The sequence below is a fragment of the Rhopalosiphum maidis genome, chromosome 4 (genome assembly GCF_003676215.2).
Source record: "Rhopalosiphum maidis isolate BTI-1 chromosome 4, ASM367621v3, whole genome shotgun sequence".
Lineage (NCBI taxonomy): Eukaryota > Metazoa > Arthropoda > Insecta > Hemiptera > Aphididae > Rhopalosiphum > Rhopalosiphum maidis.
Genome location: NC_040880.1, coordinates 15,631,314 through 15,650,884, shown reverse-complemented (window position 1 = coordinate 15,650,884; position 19,571 = coordinate 15,631,314). Strand labels below are relative to the sequence as shown.

Below are 19,571 nucleotides of genomic sequence, written 5' to 3'. Positions count from 1 at the left end.
TCTTGTGCATTTTGGTTGCTGCGTGAGCTTTGTGGACCGGAAAACGGAATTTTTGAACGATATAATGCGCACCTCGACATAGTTGAAAGGGAACAATCCAACCATAGCGTTGTGCTCCCCCTCGTACCAATTCTTGTCAATCTGTTTCCGGACGAATATGATGTCACCTTTCCGGAACGACAGTTCTCTATACACAGAAATTAAAATATAAATAAAATAGGTAGGTACTAGTATTATTAAAATTTATATGTATACCTACTTTAATTTTATGAGCTATAATATACTAATATATCTATATTCGGTTATACACGGTTAGGAACAGCGTAATGGGATATATACTATTAATAATGTATTATTACCTGGACGTTTGGCCAACAAAGTTGTATAAAGCTCTTGCTACGAGCTTTGGTTCTGGAGTACGACTTCTTGGCGGCTGTGGACTTTCGTCAACGAAATCGTCGTAGCGGTTTAACGGGATGGGAGATTTTTGAGAAGGCCTAAAAAAATATGATTTTTTTTTAAATTTTACTTCGATATTATTGTCTCGTTATATGACTAACAATAAGTTGTCTGCGTGTCTCCTATTCGACATGTCTTGAAGTTCTTGAAGGTACTTTCTTCGTCTTTCTTCTTGGTAGATCCTTCTCATAGCTTCTGCTTGTTTGTTAGCTAATTCTTCTTCTGTCCATTCTTCTTTAATTTCGTTCCGCACCGGACGTCGATATTGTAGTGTTACCTCCGACTCTGCATATTTGTGTGGTGAATCTAAAAGTATTTTTATAGTATTATTTAAAACAATAGCGTTAGCGTTCAACTAAAATTGTGTTATAGTATAGGTAATTCTTTACATACTATAGTATTGCATTTTCAATGAAGCCCGATAATGCACAAATATTTTGTTGCAACGAAAAGTCGGTTATTGCACAGACAGTCCCCCTCTATATATGTCAGTTAAAATTAGGAATCAAATACCATAGGGAACGATCGAAATACTGAACAATGAAAATAACGATGACAAAATCAACAATGAACACAATGAATTGCGTGCGGTAATTTTCATTCTTTACTTCCCTTCACTCGCCAACCCTAATATTTATGGTAGCCAGTTTGTACTATCAAAAATATGCCAATGTTTCGATAAAACCATAATGTAAAAAAAAATATATATATACATCTTTTCATAGTAATACGTTGGTTTTGTTGTATTTTTTTCCAGCAGCATCGAATATATTTATATATATAGATATATACTATTAAAAGACCTTCAGTCTAGAGAATATTCGAACACGTGCTACCAGTGAATGGAAGATCAATGTAACACGGGTCGTTAAACATGTCCAAACGGCAATATAATTATCGGTTTCTCTTCTTTTGACAATAGGCTCTAGCGAAACATGTTTCATTTTTTTTTGCATTTACGAGAAAGCTACGCAACTAGAAAATAAACTATTTGTTTGACTTATATTTTCTGCAACGCTTCTCAGAAGATTTCTGAGCAAAATTAAAAATAGACACGATTTCTGGTCAAAATAGCCAGATGCCAATAGATTTGCGTCGGTTCGAGGGCAGCATGTAAAATATTGGGTAATCAGTTATAATAATTTTTATTATAATCGTGATTGACGTGATATTACATCACTAGATTTATTATAAAGTTTATCATTTTCTAAGGTTTATTCAATTTTTTCTAACGATAAATAATTTATGATTAGAGGGAAAAATGACTATGTATTGAATAATTGGATAAATGGATAATTAATATTATGCAAGTTCGCGATTGCTTATCATGATACTTTCTCCATTGTCGAATTAATAATTTACATACAACAGATTGAAAGCGATACATTCGATTGGAAATCCATAAAATTAGCTGTCATCAGAAAGATTTCTTTTATTAGTAAAAATTGTAGTAGATACTTCTTGTGTATAAAGATTAAATTTAGAAAAATTCTCAAACAAAAAAAAGTAAATGTAGTTAAGAAAGTTGCATTCTTCACGAAGATAGAGTAAAATATTTCACAATTTTGAGTTCGTAAAATGGAAAACCGAGAACAAATTTAGACGTCGTTCTAAAAATATTGATATGTCGAAACAAAATTGATTTTAAGTTGTTTTTTTGAGCCCCGCATGTATATTATACGTTTAAGAGCTGCAGTCGGTCGTTTTCTTTGATCAACCAGCTGCTACTGATTAAACAACACCACACTTTTTCCATTATTTACACGGACATTGACAATTTACTACGTATATGCGAGCTTGAACATGTTGCTTGTAATTTATAATACAACGCGTTTGTGAGAGTGAGGCTCGTAAAAGTAGACCTACAGGTTTTTATTTTATTTTACGAGGCAATTCTTTATTTCCCGGGGACCTTATTCGAAAACCTAATTTTATTATCGAAGGGGTTGAGTTAAAGACACAAACAAAGCGGAGATAGGGTTGAAAGTGCACTATAATCTAATTTAATATCGGCGCCTGGACGCGTGACCTTAAGACAGAAAAAAGGGTTGGTGTCACAATAGTGAACAGCATGAGAAGGGGGAGTATTATATGATGGTATATTGTATATATACGGTTGAAGTTTTTTTCCCGTGGGCGGAACAAAACCGTTTGACCTATAATGTCCTCGAGCTTGTATTTCTATCTGGAAACAATATTAAATATGTATTTACCAGGCGCGTTTAAATATACCTGCGATTAGACTATGCTCGATTGTATTTCATAATATGGTGAAGCGCGCAGATGTATAACTCGGATAGTCATTACTCCGACCTTATTATATCAACAAAACATGAGGCAGACAAGCGTCCGAATGTTAACGGTTCGTATATTTTATAGATTATATCTAATTTTTTAATGAAACGGAAAATTATTATAGATGAAATCAACCGTGGAAAAAATTATGTTCAAGGTAAATGGTTTGTGACTCGTCAGATATATTATTTCATACTATTTTTTTTCAAATACATTTGTATGCGGAAAAAAAGTACCCATATCTGTATAACCGTACAGTATATTTAAATAGTATACAGAATACTTATGTTTAAAACTATAAAGTATAACGTTTAATATGAAAATACATCTAAAATACCATTATTATTATTATAGCTTATTAACAATCATCAAATTGACAGCAGTAATAGCTAATAGGTAATAGGTGCTGCTATTAAAAGTTAATCCTAATGATATTTCCAAAAAAACGCCTACATTTCAAGTGGGTGGAGGTCTAAGTTTTTTTTGTACAATGCTAAATGAAGTGATTTTTTATTTCAGCAAAACGTTTTTGCTCTGTGAATAGAATTCATTGTGATTTATGATGGTACATTAGTATATTTATATGGTTGATGACCAATGTTTTGTAAATAACATAATATATAATACACAGCGAAAATACGTATAAATAAAATTGTCATAAATAATTATAACAACACATTTTGGTACTGGCAAATTATGCGATCTACCTACAACTATAGATTTTTAATCTATTGTAAGTATTCTTCACACGATTTTCTAATTATGTATATTATACTATGATGTTTATAATTTAGTATAAAGTTTGATATTGACATAATATCTACTTCTCATTGAAGATCGCTAAAGGTTTATGAATATGATAGTCGATATTAAACGGTCATCGATTTAATATAGATCGAAATTCACAAGAAATTAAATATAATTATTGTATACTTTAGTCTTAATTTATTAATCAAGCATTTAAGAGAGTTCTAAATTTAGCGTGCAATTTAGGAATTATGTAATATGTGAGTTATGTAATAAATGTAGGTGTTATAAGTTATAATAATGATAATATATTGGTTTTATGAGTTAACATGAATCTTTGAAATCATCTCGAGGACACCTTAAGATCAAATTCTATTTACATTATAACATTTTCTAAATTTAAAATACATATTTTAACAAAAAACATATGGTAGATCACACACTTTATTAACAAATTGGCGGTAAAACGCAATAGTTACTTACATTGTAGCTAAATAAAAATAATTAGAAATTTTTTGAAAAATATAATTTTTAAAAAAACTAGGGTTGTAAGAAATTAATTACAATTACGCAAATACAAATAGTGAATATTTTGGTTATTATGTGTTTTGAAAGTATCATATAATTTTTAATTTATAATAAATGTATGTTTTAATATTGTATCCGTTAATGCAAGTAATAGTAATACATAAACGTATACGATATCATTACATCACGCATTTGAAAAATTATGGATATTTCAGTTATAAAGTTATTCGTAGAAAAAATGTGTATTTTAAATAATACAATATGTTTAATTAGTCTTAAAAACCTACATAATATGAACAAATTATTTGAATGAAAAAACATACGTTATAATAACCGATATTATATTTACAACAAATATACCAGTAATTGCACTGTCTTCGTCATTAAGCTAGGCCATAAATTATAAATTGACCTCCAAAACCATTTAAACTCTGTCCTCTTGTATTCGTGTAAGAACTTTTAGCTCATTTACATTTTTATTCATCTGTAAATTAGCTTTATTGCTAATAGTAGATAGGTACTAAATTAGTACTTACAGTCACCGTTGACAACAATCCTCCTTAAACTGACTGTTCTAGCTGGCAACAAGAGCGGTTTTTTCATATCATCGCCAGCCATAACACCCAAAACTCGAATTTATTACGAGATTATCGTACGGAGGGTGGCGACGATAAGTTTAAACGCGCATTGACCCAACTCAACCCATGACCGAACAAACAGCACCATCCGAAGCCGAATATACACTACCACATGTTCAGCGGCAAAACAATCGAAATGGAACAGACCGAGCTACAGGCGAACGCAGCGCTCTCGTCTGGTAGTTGCCGTTTGTAGTTAGTATATTATGATCGGGGTCAATAACGTGGAAGAATGTGACAATAATGTATTCACTCACCCGTGGTATACAATAATATATAGGTACAGGAATTTGGGTGTTTTGAATCCTATCTGGATTTTATTATAGTAGCCTTGAACCTTGCCAAGGTTAATTCGTGTACGTTAGTGGTTTGTTTTTTTTGAAATGCCGCGAAATGGAGCGTAGGTACTTTTCAATACTACTTTCAATTTCTTCGAGAGTTGGCTTATTAATTTGGTTGCATGAAATGAAACTGTCGGTCAAATTAAATACGGATGGTCATTATAATTATTTAAATATCATTTAACTTCACGATAATAACATTATATTAGTTAATATATACAGTCGATATTCTGAATTTAATTTATTGAAGAGCGGTTATTTAGAAGAGATATATACGATGTATATTATATTATACCTATTATTGTATAAGCCGTTGGGTGGTCTTTGTATTTTATAAAATAATCAACATCTATTCTATTATTATACTATATGAACACTATTTTTTATCAGTAAATTTTAACCAACTATAATAATATACAATTATAATTAACATTTTAAAGATGAAATAATAAAGTCGTGAAATACTTAATTATTTCTAGTTTATACTTAGAAACGCGTAAAATAATACTTATAAAATATATACTATACAGTATACCTATATTCTTCATTTAAAGGTTATCTATAGTTAATTATTTGGACTTAGTTTTGTTTTCAATAAAAAATAACCAGATTTACGCTCTTATTATAAAATATTAAAATGTATGTGCATTTTTAAGGTTATTGTGGATAGTTTTATAAAAATTTGCACCTTTAAATTTAACAATTGATGGTTTTGGTGGTAATGTTGGCAGCTGGGTCCATATACCATTCCAAGATGGTGTCCACCTATACTTGGGCTTATGAGCTTCCGGATTATATGGTTGACTTAAAAATCCATCGTGTTTTGATTGTTTCAGAATAGAAGGATGATGATGTTTTTTGTTGTATCTGACTGGTGATGCAGATTTAGGCCTTATTTTTGGTTTAGTAAAAGGTTCTGGTTCTGGATATTTATGTGCCATCCAATCGCAGTCTAAAAATGGTATCATTTTCCTTGCTTCTCTCAAGTCAGGAGTAGAAGTATAAAATTGACCCAACATAAATGCTCTATTTCTGTTTTCAAACATGATCCTTATTCTTTCTACTTCACCTTTAGTTAACTTGTCTTGAAGACTAGCCAGTTTACTAATAACATTTATACGGGGCATAAGTCTATTATCTGGCCTCAATGGATATTTGGGCACTGGACTTTTGCACCGTTCGTATTTTGTTTTCAGATTTTGCACATCGCCGTATTCATGATATCTAATAATATTCCTGTTGAGTTCTGGGTCACTCTTGTATCTTTTTAAAGTATTTGATTCCATTGGAGTATGTAAAAATCGAAGATCATCGAAGCTTTCAAATTTTCTACAAAGCTTTCTAACAAATCCATTTTTTATGAATTTTGAATACTCGGAGCAGCGATCTGGCGATGGAGATAATACTTTTCGCATACAATCTCTTTCTCCGAAAATGCATTTCATAGATGAAAAACTTTGAGATGAATGTAAATTTGTTTTCTTTGCACCAAGGTGTATAACTGTAGAAGCAGATGAGCTGGATTCACTAACATTTGTGCCATTTGCCCAATCAGAAATCATTTTTTTCTTGTCTTCATTATCAGCCAAAACTAATAAATAGTTTTTTTCATAATTCTTTGTAATATATTCTTCTTCAGATACATCTATGGAGTAACATGTTCTCGGTGAAACACTTTCTGGAATATTTTCCTTACATTTTACTGCTGCAATAGCTCCTAGAGTTTCTTTGGGTATTACTACATTACCTGAATGTTTTTTTTGTTTTTTTTCTAACACTTCATTACTAATATTTTTTGAAATTTTTTTTTTTTCATTTTCACTTAAACACACTGATCCAATTGAATCAGCTTTTCTTAGTACTTCTCCTTTATCTTTTTTCCTAGAGGGCCCCATTGAACTCGATCTTACATACAATGATGAACTGATTTCAGATTTCTTTACCCTGCCATTTACTTCAATTTCGTAATCATCTTTTAATTTAGTTCTCTGTATAGTTCTTGGTATCCTTTCTCCTTTCATGTCAGATATTGTACTATATACTTCATTAAGTTGTGTCTTGAGTCGATTCAATTGTTCCATAGAAAGACTGCTCCATATTCGGCAACCAATATTAGAAGGACTTCTAGAACTTGATCTTCTGGGTATGTGTGTATAATTGTTTTCCCTCTCTTCTGATACAGGACGACCTCTTTTTGATGATGTAATGTGTTTTAATGAAGCAGCTACATCTTGAACTGAAGTTCCTCTCCATAATGGTCTGTAAACGTTAACTTCTGGTTTACAATAAGTATCAATCCCTATAGCATGAAATTTTCGTTTTAAATCAACCACTGAAGTTTCTTTATTTCTCAAGCCACGATCTAAATTCCCTTTCCAACGTATTTCTTCGGGATCTTTTGTCTTGTATAACACATCTTTTGACTTCTGAACATCTTCAAGTTTTGCATGCAGTGATTTTATTTCATTTTCAGCTCTTTCCTTAACCCGAACGGTCTTCCACTTATCATAATCCACCAGATCTCCACGTGTTCTAACTTTATTACTCGCATTTTCTGCAGTTTTTTCTAATTCTCCCAATCTTTCCAAACTACAATAAAAATTATGTAATTCTTTAAAGCGTTCGGATTTCTTACTCGAGTGTCTTAACTCTCTTACATAGGTTTGATATTCATAATCGACTGCAGCATTTTTAACTCTCTCCATAGGTTCTTCAGCACTTTTAGACCGTTGACATCGGCGGATACCAGTTACACTTTCAATCAATTTTACTGGTGCTTGGAAACTTCTGATACGACGAGAAGATGGAGACCGCGACGGTGGTTCACTGGCACTTCTGCCTTTTAAAAAATCAACACTTTCATCTCCAAACTGATCCCATTCTGTTACACCAGAAGATTGATATTTATCAAAAGATTTAAATTTAGATTCAGACACAGGCTTTTTGCTTGATAAATATATGTCTATTTTGCTACTTTTACGACATACATTAGATTTTTCTTTATCCTTGATTGGACTTATTTTAGGAATTTGTTTCTTCTTTTCATCAGTCAAAAGTAATTGTTGAAAAAATTCTTCTCCAAACTGATTTTGTTTTTCATTATTTTTCATATCTTTTTCGCTTTTTAAACTCGATTTCACCGAGGTTTTGACAATTTCAATTTTTTTTGTTTGTCGTTTTCCGCTATTTGTTTTTACTAAATTACTTTTTAGTACCTTTTCTTTTGAAATTGTTTTCTGAGCTGTCTTAGAAACAGGGATGCTTTTAGCTGGAGTTGATAATGATTTTGTTTTTTTAGATAAAGATGATTCTGAAGAATTTGTTGACGAAGTACTAGACCTTGGAAGCACTTTTCCTTTTGTTGATACAGCAACTGTAACTTTAGGGAATTTCTCTTTTTCTTTTTTTAGGTCATTAGTGTACATTTTTGTAGAACTTTTTAAACTTGAGCTTTTTGATCTTTTCTCTGTTTCAGGTTTTGATTTACGAACTTTTAATTCGACATTTGATTCTATATCAACGCCTTTAGTCCATCGCTCAAGTCTAGAGTTTTTACGAGATGACTCTCGCCGAGGAGGAGTAGGAGGTGATCCAGTAGAACTTGCTGATGATTTAGCTGTTCTTTTAAAGTTTGAAAAAACTGGGTAACAAGTGACTTTCTTCCAAGGGTGATGAATTACTTCATTATCAAATTTCATTATTTGGATTTTAGTTAAATGAGACGTGATTGGCAAATACTCCAACTCCAAATCTACAGATCAAATTTGATATTTTAAAAATATTATCCAGATGCTTCATGTTTGTGCAGTACAAGCCAATCTGGTAGATAATTGCTATTTTGTCAGCCCGTTATTAAATATTGCATTGCACTTATCAAAATATTTCAGTGCTTCCATTAATTTTCACAGAATTTCCCAAAAAGTAGACCGTGCATCATTATTTAGTGCAACCAAAAATTATATTTGTTATGATCATTACTTATTAATTTAAGTGGTTGGTGAATTTCTTTATTTTAATTAAAGAAATTTTTTATAAATAGTTAATACCATAAGTGTGAATGTATTTATTATATTATTTTAAAAAGTGCATAACATCACCACTCGTAGTATAATTTTAATATTTATATTTTTAATTTGAAGAGTAACAATTATTTTTTTTTGATATTCATTTTTTTTTACATTAGTATGCTATCAATTAGTTAATTATTGTGCATTAAGTTTTTTAGGATATTATTTTAATTATCTCATATTTAAGTAGTAAAAACTTAGTACCGACGTATTATTATTTATTATGAAGTACTACCTATTGTAATTAACGTGTCCAGAATTCAAGAATAAAATAATAATAATGATGATAACTTTTAGAATATTTTCATTTTTCGATGTATTTTTTACGTAACATGAATATATGATATACATATATATAAATATTTTCCAATAAAAATATTCTAAAATAATAACAGAATCAATAATTTTAGGATTTAAATACAAATTTTAACTTATGGCCAAATATAGTACTAAAATTTATATTTATATTTTATATATATATCATTGAATCTATGCTTTTTTCAAATGAAATGTCGTCATGTTGATAAATAATTGCGTAGTTAGTTAATACTGTATTAATGTGCGCATTGGTGATTTATATAGAATAAATTAAACTTATTTTATTTTTTTATAATGATATAATAATCCAACCTTTTGGTCGTTCAGGAAAAGTTTTTCGTAAGCCCTGAAATGGTACTTCTCCCCCATTTTGAATTACTTTATATGCACTTTTTTGTTCGGTAGGTGAAAGGCATTGAGATTGATTTTCTTGCCTTTTAAATATTAATGTGGAATCGCTATCATATCCAGATTCTTTTAAAGCTCTAAAAACATAACCACTAATTAAAATGTATCAATCTATTATAAACTATATTTATTTGATTATATTAGTTTACTCACTGAGCCAGATTCGATTTTTTTGACGACGTCCGATTTTGAGTAGGAGGGATTTTATGTTTAGAATCCTGGTAATTAAGAGAAAATATTTACATTTGTATTTTAATGCCAAACAAAAAAGCTTTGGCTCACCCCGTCAAAAGTATTCATAACCTCATCCCACCACTGTCTTGTTTCTTTCTCGGCTATCGAAGAATGTCCTGGTTCATAGTTTTCGATTGGTCTTGGTTGATTCTTGTATCTGTCTTGACCACATTTTACAGGAGATACTCTTAAATTGTAAACATATTTACAATAAAAATATACAATTGTAATTATCACAGAAATTTATGCTTACGATCTTCTCATGGAAACATTTCTCGTGTATTCGTCATCTAAATTTTGAAACGATCTATTTTCACCGAAATCTGATTCATACCCTTTTTCTGGTTCTGATGAATACCCATCACCTTTTCTAATTTTAGGTCCTAAAAAAAAAAAAAATAAGATCTTTATTTTTTAATAATAAAATTATAAATGTATAGTATTGCAATATCTAGAATTATAATATAATTAATACGAGTAAGTATACGAAGAAAGTTACAACAAATAGTGTATACACACCTATTGGCTTTTACCTATATATTTTTAAAATAAATAATAAATGCTATACGACATGGTTAATGATGCACGAACTTTTACAATAAAATGCAACAACCTTGATAGTCTATTAATATGTCATGTTAGTTTTAGTATACTTACACTAAATATTTAATTAATATTAGTTTAAGTATCGATTTTAAATCAAAGTAAGTTATAGTAGTTAAACAAAATAGTATTTTAACATTGTAGATACGGTTTTAATAGTTATACTAGAAAACCTTAAATAAACAAATGCAAAATAGAAAATTGAAGCAAAAATAATTGATTTTAAAAACTGATATTGTTGTTAATCATAAGTCAAGCTAAGCATTTTTCAATATAGACATCTACTGAATAAAAAACTGTAGTTGTATAGATTTATCACCTCGCGATAATGTTTTGTATCGTACTGTTACCCCTTCATCTGTAATATTGTCAAATTACAGTTATAAGAATATTCTACTATTAAATAAAATGTGTATTTTTTTTAAACTATAATAATAAATAATAATTTAATGAATTTAAAAAATTAAATTTTACATAATGTATTATATAAACTAAAAAACTAAATTTATGGTTTCAATATAAAATACTTGCCATCAGATTGAAACTTATGTAAAGACTCATACATCTGCTTGTACCATTTTGGTTGATTTGGCTCTTTAATTTCCTAAAAAATATAATAATAAAACTATTAATTAAATATTAACGTTATAATTAAATAACAATTTAAGGATCTAGGATAAAATAAATATAAAATGTTTGAACATAAAATTAAATATGATCTTAATTTGTTTCTATTCTAAAATAGAAAATATATAAAAAAATATTTTTTATCAACATAACGTTTTATTTAGTGGTAAAAAAACCACTTAACTTAACTTTTAATTCTAAATAAATTATTATTGGGTAACTTTTATAATTTAAAAATAGACATTACGAAGTAATAATTTGTATTGAATTCAGATTTAGTTTTCAGATAGACTAGATGTAAACTCCCGAACTAAAGAACTTTTATTAAGTCAGAAACTAATGACTTTACATTGTAAACAAAATTTAATATTTAACACACCGATCTTAATACAATTGGAACTCCTTCTTTAGTTGTCGGACCGATACCTTCGTACTTTTTTGGGCTGATTTCCACCATTTTTTTTTGCTTTTTCTCGTCCGACTGCAGACTATCATACTCACGCCTTGAAGCATATTCTAAACATATATCAAAAAAATCAATTATAAAGTCGAATAACAATATAGAACTTGTGTTTTTACGAATCAAGGTAATGAACATTTATAAAACTTTAGAATAAAATGAACATACGTGTTGCATATTTAAGTAGGTATAGTGCACTTTTCGACACTCATACGATAAACGAGTCTTATTTTAATAACTTAATCACGTGTTCATACGAATGATAAACGTTTTGAATTATCCAGAGTTACAATGTCATTCGAGCCACTAACACGTGCATGATGTGTAGCATTATCGTTCATTTTGAGTGTTAAAACGTCAAATTTTTAAGTTTCCGAAATCTTTATATAGTATTAAACCCACTAATTTCTACCTCTCCCAAAATGTATATTAATTAATATATTAAACTATAAATAAAATGTAAAAAAATATTGTAATAATTTATTGTGAATTTTTTTTTTTTTATATGTACTTACTTATTTCTTGAGTTTCAACATTACGTTTGACAGTAGAGCCTCTTGTTTTATTTTCTTTGTCCATACTATATTCTTCTGAGTTGAGGTATGCAGAGCCTTTCGGTAACTGTCCTTCTGTAAATACAAATATCAATAATTATTATCATACATCTCTTGATATAAATATAATTTCTCGATGTTCACGCCTATGATGATGTAAAAAGATTAAACTAATTATACAAATTTGCTTCTTATATCATAAAAATTATTAAATTATTTGTGTGATTATATAATCAAATAGAAAATTATTGAACATAAATTAATAATTATTCATTAAAAGTTATATATGCACAAGTGTGGTGAAATATAAAATGAAAAAGAATATATAGTTAAATAAGTACTTGTTATCATAGATTCATAAATAAAAATATTTTTACATAACATTGATTAATATTCATAGTTAAGTCTATCGTAAAATATTATGATCTATAATTTATATATATTATATAATTAATATTATAGTTAAATTTATAATATAAGTACACTGTAAGCTTTTTAAATGTAAAATGTAATGTTTAATTGACCAATAAAAATAATATTTTAACGATAATTATTATTTTGATCATTGATGATTTTAATAAGTAAAACCGTAATATGTAAGTTTGTATTTTAATATAATATTTTAAAAACTGTTTTCAATATTTTCCGTTTGGAAAAATTATTTTCATGCATTGAATTCAATAAACCATCAATAACTGAAGATGAATTGTAATCGTAACCAATTTAGTGTGGGAATTTTCTTAAATTGTATTGCACTACATTTTAGGTGTTTATTGAATTATTAAATAAAAATAAATGAAGAATAGAATTAAAATAATAAGTTTAGGTAGTAGCCAATAAGAAATTAAATTTACTTAACTGTTTAGAAAAAGTATGCATTTTATCCAAAATTTTGTGCTCCAGTGCTATTTTGAAAATGCAATTGAAATTTATAATTTAAGTGATCAATAACTAATGATGCAGTATAATTACACGTAGCAGCATCTACGTATGTACATACTATGAAATATGAAATCCTATATAGATATTAGCCATTAAGTACCTACTTACTAGTCATATCCTAGCATATTAACATACTAACATACAAAAAAGAATTAAAACAAACAATATGATATATATGACGTAATATATACTGCAAAGAACATTCTAAAACAACACACAGCCTATTTTTAAATATTTACTATCGTCTGTTGATTATCAAAATGATAATAAAATATTATATTTTAATCTGATTTTTACGTATTCAATATTTTATATATCTAATTTTAACTTAAACAATATTAAAAAGTTGAACACTACTAACAGTAATAATATGTGTAACAATGAAAGATATTTGGAAAACAATTTAATCACAAACATTTGTTTGTGTTATCGTTATAACTCATAAGTATTATTATTAAAACATTGATTTAATATAGGTTTTATATGTTATACCTCTTGCTTTCTGAAGGAGCGTAACAGTAGGGCTTTGAACTCTTGGAAGTCTCCTGTCCGTGCTATGAACATTTTCATCGCCTTCCACCAAAATTGTGATTAAGTTAAGTGCCAAGTGCAAAACAATAATGTATAAAATACTCAAAATATTCAAATATTTTATGTTTCTTACCTTGTATTTTCGACGGTAATGGAGGAGGAGGAGGTGGTAGTGGAGAGCTCAATACAGGTAAATCAACTGGTGGTTTTGGAGGTATCTGTAATACGTTAATGTTTTTTTAACGCTTATCTTTGTTAATTAATAAGGTAATTAGATTAGTACTTTTTTAATATCTTCATTGATTATTTTTCGAGATAACGTTGGTGATTCGAACCTGACTGGTTTGTAAGATTTTCTTTCAGGTGTCGGGCTGGAGTTGGGTGTCCATATTGGAGGTAGTTCGGTCTGTGGCTGGTTTTTTTCTACTTTTCTTGAGATATTTTCTAAGTCCAATGATCTATGCTTTAGTTCTGGCGACCAGACACCTGAACAAATACAATCATTTTTATTATCGATTCGATGAGGTCTTAGGGCTAACACCAACAATGAAATTAATTCTAACAAGTCACACACAACACACATGCTTTAGTTTTGTATAACGTTATAATATAACTAGTCAATGATGGACTTTTTCTTGTTAAATAAGACTATTCAACCGTGTACAAACATTTAACATTTAAGGCATTATACATAATACTAAATTGCTTGACTATAAAGTTACACTCGATGTAGGTATTAACATTAAAACATATGTTTTTTCATATACGCCGAACTTGAATGATTGGTTAACAGCCCACAGGTGTGTTTTAATTATTATTTGTGTTCTAAAATAATGTTGTTTTTTAAATATTTGTACATTGACAAATTTTATAAGTTAGCATGATATGAATAGTATGAAATGTATATGATTTCAATCATAATTCATTATTAGTTGTACAATAATATATTAATCGCAAGTTGTAGGTATAAATATATGATTAAATGTAATTTTCAGGATCAATAACAGTTATTATTCACAGTAAATAAGGTAATATATAAATATATATCTAAGTATAACTTAACTAATTATTTAATTAACGCAATATTATTTAATACATTGACTTTTTTTTTTAATATAAATGCATACAATAAACTCAAATGCTAAATATAGTTTACTTCACATTACACGCGTTAGCAATTAAATTAACGAAAATACCACTTCAATAATATCAAATAAACTACAATATTAAATACACATAATATACACAAACGAGTCAAACGTTAGGTAATTTAGTAATTAAGTAAGTATTATATACGAATATACGTATACATTTTAAAATGTTTTCTCATATATAAATACAATATAAGCCTTGAGCAAAAATCATAATAATAATGCTTGTATTAGTAATATTATTATGTTTTTGTGGTATAAATGGTTTATTCACAAAAATAGTATATAGTTTCGAAAAAAATAAGCCATTTACTTATGACATTTTCAGTATATCTATTTATAATTAAAATTAAAATTATTTTCATAATTTTATTAATACATCAAAAGTTTTAATATATTACGCATTAGTGATATATCACAAACTTAATAGAGTGAATTACAAAGTTAACGTTTAGAAAATCATAACTGTAACAGTGAAGCGTAACAGTTATTGATAGTATACAATAGCCAATAGATGTATATATCACACGATATTATAATATGTATTGGTAGCCTGATAACATTTATATATATAAACACCCACGCCGCACATAGGTGCACGTTGCACATAATACTGCAATCTAGAGCCAAAAAGCACACGAGGCGAAAAAAATGATTCACACTCAGACGAATGGACAGATTAAAGACTGAAAAAAGAAACACATATTGGCAAATGGTCAAACTCGTCTGTGCCAGATGGTGAAGTATATTATATTAAAAACAAATATATCTACTTATAAGACGAGCCTGTGTAATAATGAAATAATATTAATTATTATCACATGAGATATTTTTTATATGTTTACTTTGTAATGGGGTCAAAAATAATTTGGTAATGTCGTTTGGCCTTTGAAAAAAAAAATCAATTTATATATAAACGGAAGTTGAAGTAACGAAATTTATTATTGATAGTTTGATTTCCTGGCACTGGTTGGATTTTAGCAACCATAATACATTTTTTCAATGGTTTAATACATATTTTATGTAATTTATTCTTATACAATTTTAAAACAGAGGAAATAACTAATATGAAATGTATTTAGAATTATGTAATTATGTGTGACAAATTGAATCTTCAAAAATGCAGTTCTTAATCGCCTATAAAAATAGCTACTACAGAAATATAATATGTTTACATTAATATTTTAACTAACGAAAAGCAATTATGTTTGAATTATATTTATAGAGAGTAGAAATCATATTAAATGGTTTTGAATGAAAAAATTACTATAATAATAGGTAATCATTTTCAATAATTATTTAAACCTTAATATTATTTAATATTTCAATCAATATTATAAAATATCAATAAATGTTGAAATAATATTATGTTTAGGTACAAAAATTTCATCAAAAAGCAATTTATTACATTAATGATTTTCTAAATTCCATTAAAATTGGGTTCTATCCCATCGAAAGTTAACATAACTCAACAGTTTATTTTTTTCATAAATAGAATAATATCTTAATAAAATTCCAATTAAAAATATAGAAAAATAATTTTAATGTAATTTGTACATAAAAAATAAAACATGTTATTTGTTTTATTTTAACGATAAATATAAATTATATTTGTATTTAAAATATATTAATACCATAACAATCATTATGTTTTAATGATATAATATTATATATTATGATATTAATTACAAATACATTTATTTTTATAGATAAGTAAAACGGCAAACAGTCTAGGCAAATTGACTTACACCATATTATAAATATTTTCATGTTTTATTCTACCTACAATTTATATTATGGTTTATGTTCTAAAATATAAAATATATTATGTAAAAAGAATAGATGATTTATGTACATTGATAATATGTGACTTAGACAATTCTAAATAATTTAAAACTCTATAAAGGTTCATTTTTCCAAATATGTAATTTTATGGAAAATTTACACTACTGTAAATTTAGGTAATATGTTACTTACTAACAAATAACCTACGTACTAGTTTTTGATGCATTATATTAAAAAAACCAATTAAATAACTAAATCAATGACTGGTTATAATATTTAAATTTAGTACCTAAGTTATTATTTGTCTGTATTAAAAAAATAACCAACTATAAAATATTAAAACGATTATTTTAACAATTATTATATCTACTCGTTAAAATTATTAATAGAAACAATCATTATTCCCAACGATATTTAGGAATAGAAACCTAACGTACTTATTTGTTATTAGATAAATTTCGTAATTTTATATATTTTAATGAATTTGTTTGATAATTTTTTATAACACATTGCGGTACACTTATTTTAAAATATCATACAATCATAGTATTAATAGTATAGGTTGAACCTATAATATAAACCTATTCATAATATATTGATTATTTTAATCACAATATTTTAGGTTAGAAATTAAAGTTTTAATTCAAATTAAAATCGTGATATTGATTAAGTACGTATTAATTTAATATTTTTGTTTTTTCTTTTCGATAATAAACTGAATCAATGAAATAGCATACCTGCTTTTTTAGTGTCAGCTCTAAATTGTGGACTTATTTTGCTTTTATTTCGCATCATATAATCATTAATTCATATAAAATAACTAAAAATTATTTTAAAACACAGTAGATATTTGAGTGCAAAAAACACCGGAAACGAAACTTAACGGTATGCGACGAACGTTTTTGCCACGCGCGCGATTCGGCGTCGGTTTGAATAGTGTGCGCGATACTGCTTTTTTTTTAAATACCGCGGGAAATCTGTTAGAGTATTGTCGGGTGGGAGTAAAAATGAACATAAAAATATACTGTATAAATAAAAATAATAAAAAAAAAAATATTGGCTAATGATCTTTGAAACTCAACGGTGGCCGACTTTCAGGCGGCACCTGTTTTATTATTAGATTTACCGGAGGCTTAATGTAAAATTTTGTTTTTCGCTTTTTTACATAATATTTATACACCGTATGAATACGATTATTTTTGGGCAAACTAATGTAATTGAATTCTATTAAAATTATTCTTTTAAAAATCGGGGGTTAAAATAGGTAATATATAGTTAGTACTTTCGTGTAGTCTATACTCGATTCTCTATAATATACGACTTAAACAACCATACAACCATTTCAACATTAAACATAATTCATCATATTTATCTACCTATGTTTTTAATGTATATACTCACTATAATATTGTTATGCTATCATTAATAATTACTCAATTATAGAAAACAAATACTTAATTAAAATTAAAGTATATAGTACCATAATGATAAGCATTAAGGAAAATCAATATCATTTATAACTAAGTTTTTTAAACCTTAAGAGATTTTATTATAACAGATTAAATTTATAAGTAAGTGTGAATATGTTTTACATATTTTTTAGAATAGTAAGTAAATTAAAATATAATTTACAAATACATATAGTAATTTATGTAGTCATAAAATAAGTAAGTACCTATTTAGAAATTATTTCAGTATTAGTATTGCTATTATACATTTATATTAATTATAGTTAGTTATAATGATTATATATTAGTTAATATTAACCATAAAATTTTGGTATAAATATGTACAGGTATAATTATAATATTGTTCTTCAATAATATTTTAATAATTTAAATTGTATTATTAATACTTCATTTTTTAAACTCTACTGATTAGAATATTTTTGTTTACTGGATGATTTTGCACTGTATTTTATATTTTGATTACATGATCATAATTATTTTTTTTGTAGAATATTTACAATTTCAACTAACGATATTACCTATTATTATATTTCAGTTTCTTGTCATAATTGTTAATAATAATATATAGGTTATAGGTACTTGTCACATTTTTTTTTTATCATAAAATACAATCAATATTTAGAAAATTTAGTCTGTAAAATATAATCTATTTTACATTAAATACTCATACTAAATAGTACATACTATATAAAATGGTTTCTTTTTTATAGATTATTAATAGTTTTGTAAAATTATACATTTTGTAAAATTGATATATTTTATGAAAATTAATTTAAAATATATTTATTACTTCGAATAATCAAGTAACCAATTTATTATTTTAGTGAATTAACATTATCTAATGTTTATTTGGACTAATCACAAAACGCTACGAGTACATGCGCACAGACTTAATGCAAAACATTGTGCATGCATGTAAGCATATTATACGTATATCAACCAACCTATATTTTTTCTAGTCAAAAATCCACCAAAAACTTGATCTATTTCCTCTAGAAGTGAACAATCAGATATCCTTCGTTTAGATGTTTTGTTATTTATTCTGACTAAATTTAAAAAAACCAAGTTTTAAACAAAATAATATTATATACCTATCGTTATTAAATTGCTTTAATACAATAAAAGTACCTACATATAATATTAATTTGTGACGTTTAAATTTACTGTATAAACTAACCATATTATTTAATCACTTTTATTATACTTTAAAGTTTAAAACTATATTTCACACGTTTAAAAGTTTATTTTGCTATTCCACCGTATGCAGAAAAATCGTGTAAGGTTTCGTCTCACCTCTTTCTACTCTGTTTTAATTATAGAATCAGAATTTGGTCTGTCCAGTCGTCCAACGTGTCGTATACCATTTATAAAAATAGTGCCACAAAGTTTGTTAGTGAGTGAGTGCGTGCGCGCG

At 27.3% G+C, this 19,571-nt stretch overlaps 1 protein-coding gene across 10 annotated transcripts in view; it reads right to left on the bottom strand.

Annotated features, from left to right (window-relative positions):
- The window catches only part of LOC113548641, a 54,380-nt gene that overhangs the window by 5,095 nt on the left and 29,714 nt on the right, over positions 1-19,571 (bottom strand). For 7 of the 10 annotated variants that reach the window (XM_026949616.1, XM_026949618.1, XM_026949621.1 and 4 more), the window contains 16 exons: positions 19,102-19,203; positions 14,036-14,238; positions 13,886-13,970; positions 13,714-13,794; positions 12,241-12,354; positions 11,645-11,781; positions 11,170-11,242; positions 10,958-10,996; positions 10,289-10,418; positions 10,084-10,222; positions 9,955-10,019; positions 9,706-9,878; positions 5,697-8,759; positions 561-765; positions 360-497; positions 73-187 (listed from right to left, as the gene is read on the bottom strand). In XM_026949616.1, coding sequence (XP_026805417.1) covers positions 73-187; positions 360-497; positions 561-765; positions 5,697-8,759; positions 9,706-9,878; positions 9,955-10,019; positions 10,084-10,222; positions 10,289-10,418; positions 10,958-10,996; positions 11,170-11,242; positions 11,645-11,781; positions 12,241-12,354; positions 13,714-13,794; positions 13,886-13,970; positions 14,036-14,238; positions 19,102-19,203 — 4,862 coding nt within the window. The remainder of the gene's footprint in view (positions 1-72; positions 188-359; positions 498-560; positions 766-5,696; positions 8,760-9,705; positions 9,879-9,954; positions 10,020-10,083; positions 10,223-10,288; positions 10,419-10,957; positions 10,997-11,169; positions 11,243-11,644; positions 11,782-12,240; positions 12,355-13,713; positions 13,795-13,885; positions 13,971-14,035; positions 14,239-19,101; positions 19,204-19,571) is intronic. The other 3 variants (XM_026949622.1, XM_026949625.1, XM_026949617.1) reach the window with 2 other exon arrangements.